At 37.8% G+C, this 9,397-nt stretch overlaps 1 protein-coding gene across 1 annotated transcript; it reads right to left on the bottom strand.

Annotated features, from left to right (window-relative positions):
• Positions 1-7,022: 7,022 nt before the first annotated feature.
• Positions 7,023-9,397, bottom strand: LOC125861589 (pre-mRNA-splicing factor ATP-dependent RNA helicase DEAH1-like). Its single transcript, XM_049541448.1, has 2 exons — positions 9,238-9,397; positions 7,023-8,663 (listed from the first exon to the last, which is right to left on the bottom strand). Exons 1-2 carry the CDS (start codon positions 9,395-9,397, stop codon positions 7,036-7,038), a joined length of 1,788 nt encoding a protein of 595 aa, XP_049397405.1. The 3' UTR covers positions 7,023-7,035.

The raw sequence follows: 9,397 nt of genomic DNA, 5'->3' as shown, positions 1-9,397 counted from the left end.
TATCGGAATGTTGTTCATACTATCACATACCTTCTAACATACCAATTATCCCTTCTTGTGGTTCCCAACCATTATCAACCGTCCTGAAATTGGAGTCTCCCCAAAGTCATAATTGATCCTTTATCCCTTACCATTCTTACCAATGATCAGCCCATCGTAGTTTCACAAATAATAATCTCAATATCATACTTAGACATGTACATTATAGACTTTGCCTTATGGATATAAAATCTCAAGACTGAATTACAAAAAATATGTTCAATAACGGCTTCAGTCATTCAGGAAAGTATAATTCACACATATAGAGTTATTCAAGCAATCCAATGCACATAGTAACAACCACCAATAATTCATCACCAATTTAATAAAGTTCATGACATAATACTCGCATCATGGATAGCCACTAACTAACTATTTATGTATTCACATGACCCTTAAGGCCATATACCAATTAGAACCTTCCTGGTTTCAATCTTCCCTTGCTTGTCTCCCTTCAATTATGGCCACGGCATCCAGATAACTATGTTGAGGTACCAATTGGAACCAATAGATAGGAATTAGACTCAACCATATTACAAAAGACAAACCGCACAAAAGTAGTGAAGAAGTGAGACAGATTTCTAGAATGCTTCATAGCCCTATAAAAATTAAATGTGGACGTCAACACGCCAATCTTCAAGACTCTATTCGACATTTGCTCTTGTACTGAGAGACCGATAACCTAGGCTTTGATACCAAGTTGTCACGATACAACTCATCAGGCATATCCAGACCTACTATAACAGCTAGATAGGAGAACTCTTTCACCCAACTAAAATTAGGCCATGCAAAAATAAACAAATTACTACAAAAAACTCTTTGGTACCTTAAAAAATTCATGAAGACATCAAACTTTAAAGACCTTTTACAAATGACCAAAGATTTTCCCCAAAGAACTCGTCTAAATAGGTATAAAAGCTATTAAAAAAGTACAATTTATAAAAGAAAATAAGACACATCTCCCATCATGAAGAAGAAAAAATAGAAGTTGTCAAAGATCATAATCATCTTCATCTAAAAAACATCATCAACCGTACAACCTGACTATATTAAGTGGCATGGAAATAGTAGTATCAGTACAAACACACATATTGATATGAATCATTGGTCGATCCGAACCTACCACATAATATAAAGTAGACATTCAGAAGGAAACATGTAATATGAAAGTTACACCATCCCAAGCCTCTATCCACATGCTTTCACCATCCCAGGTATAATGCCCATAAATTAATGCACCTTCAACTCATGCCTCTCTGTTATACCACTATAATATCAAATCATAGTCTAACCCTCCTACCTCAGAGAGATTCACAAATACAACGTCACCACTAGCCTTACTAACCAATCTACTACTCTCTCTTAAATTCTCATGCCAACTCTCTGGCCCTTTTGGAACAGTACCTGAAACTAGCGCCTTAGACCAACCCATCCATCTTGAATCACATCCCTATTATCATATAAGTTCTAAAAACATTGGAAAACCATAAATAGTCTCAACACTTAAATGGTGCACCAGACCCCGCTGCGATGATCTATCTAACTTAATAATCACCATTTCAATAACCAAAAGGTATACCACTATAATCATAAGTATAATAGAGTTGAGACTCCCAGTCTTTACCCTGAGTTAACATTCACATGAAACATGTCGCACATGATAATATGAAACTATACCTCAGTCCAACTCATCTTCTAAGTAATATGGACCACTCAGGGATCCAACAAGCATATAGCACATTTTTCAAGCACTTAGCTTCTATTGTGGCGGGGCGGGGCGACAGGGCCATATTGTTCCGTTGGAAGACTAAATCGAGAAGGTACGAAGGAAGTAACGGTCCCACATTATAAAAAGGTAACCAGTTCACTCATGGAACCACAAATGCAGATTGTTAGTGTACTGACATGGTACCTGAGCCAACCCGAGTTAGTAATTCTACCAGGTGTGGTATCCGAGCCAGTTGTTAGTAATTATATTAGGCGTGTTATCGAAGTCAGTAATTATATCAGGTATGGTATTCGAGTCAACCAATAGTATTTTTGTACCAGCATGGTACCCGAGCCAACCGAGAATCACAAATAATGATGCACAATCACAAACACAATGAACAATACAACTTGAAAGCCATAAGTCACATAAACAAGTCCATTGCATGAGATTATCAACATGATGTCATTTCATATGTTTCCCTACATATTCCCTAGCATGCATTGCACAAATGATACAATAAATTAGTAGACATGCATACATACATAAATCGAAAAACATACAATAATCACCTACATATATACACTGATATATCAATAGCCTAAAATACTGGACCCTCTTATGATTACCCATTTGTTTCCCTTGATTACCACAGGTCCCAAAAATGGCTATAACCCAACAATTTCATAACTTTCAACCTAATAATTACCACCAAACTAGCTCAACAAGAAACTCAAGGTTACAATCAAGAACTAGAGAACGACTCTAGTCATTATCTCATCGTCCGTCTTAACAACAATAAAAAACAACCTATAAAAATCCATACTCCGTGCTCGAATGCCTATGCATGTGATCTCTAAACATCTGCAAGATATAATGCAATAAAATGGGTCTAACTACTCAATTTAAGAAAACCTAGCCTACCTGGGCATCAAGCATTAGCTGAGGAACCTTGCCATGAACTCCCGACTCTGTGAGAGCAAACTAAGACGAGCGAGCACCATAATTCTTGGATTATTACCTTCTTTGCATTGAATCCTTCCCCCTTATTACTCCCTTGCCTCGGGTTCCCTTGGAGGGTTTTTTGGGTGGCCCTCTTCTATTTTCTCTTTTCAAAATTAGGAGGAAAATAAAAGAAGACATATTAATTGGGTTATAGAATTTTCATCAGCCTACTATAGCTCCTGTTGGCCACTATTGTGGTGCCGCCAAAGCAGGAAGCCTCCACACAAGACCAAAATCGCCGTGTGCTCAAATATTTTAAATTCTTGCACTGAATTTCCAAAATATTGGGATTCCACGTGAGATTCCCTTTAGTAATGATGGATCGGGTCGTTACAATCCCACAAAAACTACTCATCTGTAAGCTCACATTGAACTTGATATACTCATCATCAGGATAATATATATACCTCACATAATCATTATATATTGTATCGGCGTGGTATCTAATTGAACACATACACATTACTGCTTACCTATAAGCTTACATCAAACTCGAGTCACTCATCATTTGAATAGTGGATATACTCTTACCATATTAGCATATCTCAATATGCTCACTATTTTAGTTGTCTGTCAGGACAGTACAATAGTCTCTAATAAGTTTTTAGTCAGAAGGATATGAACCTTAAGCAGAAGAGATGACTAGAATTGCTTAAGAACTATGTTATGAGTATTCTGTACTACCTAAGTAAGGCCAATGTTGTTGTTTATGCTCTTAGTAGATTATCAATTGGAAGTATAACTCACGTGGAAAAGGGAAAGAAATAATTAGCCAAGGAAGTTCATAGACTTGCATGCTTGGGAATTTGTGTTTTAGACTTAGAGGAAGGTAATGTGCTTGTTCAGAATGGGGATGAATCATCCCTAGTGATGGAAGTCAAAGAGAAACAGTACAATGACCCCATCTTACTCTAGTTGAAGGAAGAAGTTCATAAGCAAAAGGTAATGGCCTCTGAACAAGGGGGAGATGGTGAATTGAGGTACCAAGACATGTTATGTGTTCCAAATGTAAATGGTCTTAGAAATAGAATTATGGTAGAAGTGGACATTTCTAGATATTTGATTCATCTAGGTTCCATAAAGAAGTACCATGACTTGAGAAAAGTCTATTGGTGGAATGGTATGAAAAAATACGTTGTAGATTTTGTTGCTACGTGCCTGAATTGTCAACAAGTCAAAATTGAGAATCAAATGTCATGCGGCATGGCTCAAAATATAGCTCTCTCTGAGTGTAAATTGGAGATGATCAATATGGACTTCATTACTGCTTACTGCAATCTCGTCGACAACATTACTCGATTTGGGTAATTGTAGATTGAATGAACAAGTCAGCTCATTTCTTATTAGTAAACACTACATACTCAGCATAAGACTATGTCAGATTGTACATCCATGAGATAATCAGATTTCATAGAGTTTCAATATCCATTATTTTAGATAGGGGTGCTCAGTTCATCGCTTAATTTTGGAAGTCATTTCCAAAAGGTTTAGGTTTGAATGTGAACTTTAGTACTGCTTTTCATCCTCTGAAAAATGGCCATGCATAGTGTACTATTCAGACGCTAGAAGATATGTTGATGGCTTGTGTCATTGATTTCAAGGGAAGTTGGGATGACCATTTTCCTCTCGTAGAGTTTGTGTTCAATAATAGTTACCACTCCACTATTTAGATGACTCCTTATGAGGTTCTTTATGGGAGAATGTGTAGATCTCCAATTGATTGGTTTGAAGTTGGTGAAATGGGATTGATAGGGCCACACTTAGTTCATCAAGCTATGTAAAAGGTTAAAATTATATAGGAAAGATTGAAGACTGCCTAGAGTCGTTAGAAGTCCTAAACTGATGTTAGGTGCAGAGACTTAATTCGAAGTGGATGATTGGGTTTACTTGAAGGTTTCACCCATGAAGGATGTCATGAGATTTGGAACGAAAGGGAAGCTCAGTCCTTGCTATATTGGTCTGTATAGAATTTCAAAGAGAGTTGGTAAAGTAGCTTATGAGTTAAGGCTACCAGCAAAGTTAGAAGCAACCCATCCGATGTTCCACATTTCCATTCTTAGGTAGTGTATGGGTGACCCTTCACTCATTGTGCCTATAGAAAATGTTGGGGTGAAGGAGAGCATGTCGTATGAAGAGGTTCCAATTCTTGATCGTTAGGTTCACAAGTTGAGAACAAAAAATGTTGCGCCAGTAAATGTTTTGTAGAGAAATCAGTTTGTTGAAAAGGCTACATGGGAAGTCGAAGAGGATATGAAAGCTAGATACCCACAGTTGTTCATTCCCCATGATGAAGATACCACGGTAAGAGTCTTTTTTTCTATTTCAGATTCAATACATATGCTTTGTGTTTGAGTGTTTTAGTTCCCACAAAATATTTGTGTCTGGTGTCTTCTTTCAAGCGGTTATGACCTCAATAGAGGAGTTCAGTTCAGGGAAAGTTAGTTGAGGTTGTTACCCTAGCTTGGCCATCAATTGAGGACGAATGATCCCAAGGGGATAATGTAATACCTTAGATTTCGAACTTGCGAATAGTAAGCGCGCAATTAGCATAAAATCCAGCCTACAACTTTAGTACCAAGTTCCATGACATGCATCCACGAGCCGTGGATTATGTTCGTGAAATAGGATTAAAGAGATTGCATAATGTGTGAGTTTCACGAGGGAGTTTCGTGAGCTGTGGATCATTCCATGAGCTATGGAAGGTCCTTGTGAACTCGATCCTGGAAGTTGTCAAAAAGTCTGAGTTCCATGAAGTCACTTCACGATCCGTATATCATCCCACGATCCGTGGAATGGTCTCGTGGATAAGAACCTAAAAGATGGTAGAATCGTCGGAGTTCCACGGAGGGATTCCACGAGCCATGGATCATTCCACCTCTTCCTATTTTTTTTTTTTGCAACACCGGCATGAACCATGAATGGCGAGAACATGTTGATACTCTATCATCCCCTTGGAAGTTGTAATTACTGAGCATATAAAGAGAAAACATAAAGTTAGAATGTGCTCAGAAAATAGGAGACAGACAAGCTGGGGACATGAAGTAGACAACAACAACAACTACGCCTCAGTCCAAACATAAAAAAATAGTTTGTTCTCACCACTAAAAGGATAAGCTTCAGCAAGCAACACGAGATACATTATCAGCCGAGTGCTGTTCCTGCAATTTAGTAGCAGTCTGCACTTGAAGTTTTGACAAGAAAAGTAGTTTGCACTTCAATATCTTTAGTAGTTAGCATCAACAAATATATACTAGGCCGATTTATCTTCTTGCAGCTACTGAATATTCAACATAAAATCTTTCTTTTTCATGATTAACAGGAACCCCTGAAGATTTTAGGGATACTCCACAGCTACTACCACCATTTTGGACATCCTTTATTTTATTCTTGACTTTCAAAACAAAGAAGTTATTGCCATGCTTAAGCTCCTCAAAGAAGGGTGTCGTTAAGGATCTTCTGGACAGAAATGAATCCCCAACTTATTTGACTGTAAAGTCCGAGCCTAAAATTACACAGAGCATCAGTAAAAGATCAGATTCCCTACAGTCAATTGACATCAAAGTTCTTACATGTTTATACATCCAACTAGTCACCCATTTTTATTATAAGTAGTCAGCAAGTAGTATTAATTCACACTTGTCGTCACTACGTTAAACGTACTGACATGATTTAAGTAATATTATTCGCTTTTATATGTTTACCTAAACAACTCACAATCTAGGATATGACAAGGCTGGATCAAGGTCTATAGCTTATGAGGAAAGGAGAAAGTTATCATCCATCATTCATGATTCAGTTTTAGTTACAACTGTACTTGAATAAGTGTTCTCTTCTTGAATTAAATAGCAACATTTTTGAGTTCTTCCACTAAATAGTCTACCAACTCCTATCTATTAAAACAAAAAAATTCAGAAGTAAATAAAACAAATGATTGTAGAATGCCAATCATCTTCAAAGCAGTTAAATAAGATTTTCTTGAATGTTATGCAATGGTTCAATGACGTACACGAATCTGCAGTAAACTTACCATTTCAGATATAATCCAGTACCACCCGCAGCTTTTGGAACATGGTCCACACCAAAGATATATCTGGTACTTCGCCTTTGCATCCGCAAATAGAATGTCCAACAGGATATTGAAATGACATACACAAAGGAAAGAAGAAAAATGTTCAGCATTAGAAGACTGAAAACTTTAAGCACACAGTAATAACATACAATAATCCACTCAATATGAACACCATAACAGAATTAGCAAGAGATCGATGCAATCTAATACAGAACTATTTAGAAGATGCAAGGCCAATTCCACGAGGCATTTTCTTTGAGCTTGAGTCTTCAACGTCTTTTAACTGATAATAGTGAGGAGCTACTTCTACAAGCCATTCTGGTTTCAATTCAGTTACCTGCCGCATGTACTCCTTAGTTGTCAGGACCAGCTCATGGTAGACAACCCATCTAGGAAGTACCTGTGATAAACCCGAGCTTGGATGAATGTAACCTGTCTGGGGATGTTTAACAGTTCGATAAGCTCCATTCTTCTGTAGCCTTGCTGAGTGGGGAAAAAATCCTGATATTATAGACTTCTTAATAGCTTCCAAGTCATTAACATTTGAAGTCAAATCAATTCCAACCCTTTCAAGCCGACCTTCTAACTGATCTCGGATATCTCTAGCCTTTTTCATGCTTCTGACCTGGATGTAATTCTCATAGCACCACTGAGTTGAAAATTTTGTTTCCTTCCAGGAATTGTAAACCTTAAGCAAAGCAATATGATCTCCCACATTGCCAGCATGAAAGTTCATCCACGCATTGTCAGCTTGGACTTGTCTGTCCTTTGGACGATAGAAGATTGAATTCCCGACAGAAAGCATTGCAGCAATACTTATTATCTCAGCTGAGCACTTGTACTTATCAGATGCAACTATCATCTTGGAAAGCATTGGATCCAAAGGAAACTCGGACATTCTTTCCCCCACTTTGGTTAACTTACCATCCTTATCAAGGGAACCAAGTGCAAATAACAGTTCCAGGGCTTTAAGTAGAGCTTCAGCTGGTGGAGAATCCATGAAGTCAAAGTTCAGCAAGTCGGTAATCCCTACACTCTTGAGTAAGAGCACGACATTTGCAAGGTTAGTCCTTTGTATTTCTGGAATTGTGTTATCTTCCAAATCATTCATGTAGCTATGTTCAGTATATAACCGGAAGCACTTTCCAGGGGTTGTTCGTCCTGATCGACCAGCACGTTGGTTGGCAGATGCCTTTGAGATAGGAGCCACCATCAATGACTCAGTTCCAGTTCGAGGGTTGTAACAATTGATCTTACAAAACCCTGTATCAATAACATACTTGATCCCATCAATCGTCAATGATGTCTCAGCTATATTTGTAGCCAGGACAACTTTACGAGCCCCTTCAGGAGTAGGCTCAAATATCTTGGCTTGTAGTTCAGTTGGTAAGTTTGCATATATTGGACAGGGTATCAACTCAGCTATTTTCGTTCCCAAAGCTCTTATTCGGCGATTAATAATATTCTCAGCTGTTTCAATCTCCTCCTGCCCCGTCAAAAAGATTAATATATCACCATCACCCTGTGGTTGAGTTGCATGAATCTGAAGTGCAGTAACTACTGCTGCATCCAAGTAATCAGAGATTGGTGCTTTTGAATGATGTTTCTCAACCGGAAATCGCCTTCCAGGTATATTAAAAATCGGAGCACAGTCAAAATAATCACTAAACTTCTTTGCATCAAGGGTGGCGCTAGATATAAGTAACTTGAGATGTGGTCGAGCACGAGCTACATCTTTTATTAACCCAAACAGGATATCCGTTGACAATGTTCTTTCATGAGCCTCGTCAATCATTATAACACTATAGCTTGCTAAATCAGGCTCGGTAAGGANTACTTTCTCTGTTTCTTTGTCAATCAGATTTCATCATGCCTCGACTTCATGATTCTAATGCTCGATCACCTGTTTGGAATCACTATGAAAAGCTTGAAGAAAAAGAAGATGGATCGTGGACAGTAAAATGTGTTTATTGTGGCCGTGTTACTTATTACCATTCACACAAAATTGGGACTGCCTCCTTAAGGAAGCATGTTAATCGTTGTTTGGAAAATAGGAACCAGAATCGTCAACTCTTAAGGATTGATGACTAGTTATTATTTTGTTTACTTGAACGTGAACTTTTAGTACTATGTTTGGACTTAAATTTTCAGGTTGTTTGACTGCTATTTTAAAGTTTTGAAATTCTATTTGTGCCTGTGTGGGCTGTGACAGACTGGAAGTGAATGTTGTGCTGCATTTTGACTTCTGCAATGTTGCTGGCTTGTAGTTTGTAGTGCTGCTGTTTTATTTAGTCTTTGATGGGTTGATGTGCTCTTTTAATTTCTTCTGCTGCTAAGTGTTTGTAATATTTTGCTATATTGTTGGAATTAAATTGCTTCCTTGAGTCTAGTTTTGTCACCATACTATGGGGATTACTTTGCAGTTTGCAGTAGTCTATAACATTTATTGTTGGAATAATGTTATGATGCTTAAAATGCTTTCCATGATATGTGTCTCTCACAAATTTTCTTGATGGACAGAAGTCCACCTTTGAGATGTTACTGCAGGTTAGTAAAGGAACTAACTTCTTTGCCAT

Source organism: Solanum stenotomum, chromosome 4, assembly GCF_019186545.1.
Source record: "Solanum stenotomum isolate F172 chromosome 4, ASM1918654v1, whole genome shotgun sequence".
NCBI lineage: Eukaryota > Viridiplantae > Streptophyta > Magnoliopsida > Solanales > Solanaceae > Solanum > Solanum stenotomum.
This window is presented reverse-complemented; position numbering and strand designations above follow the sequence as displayed.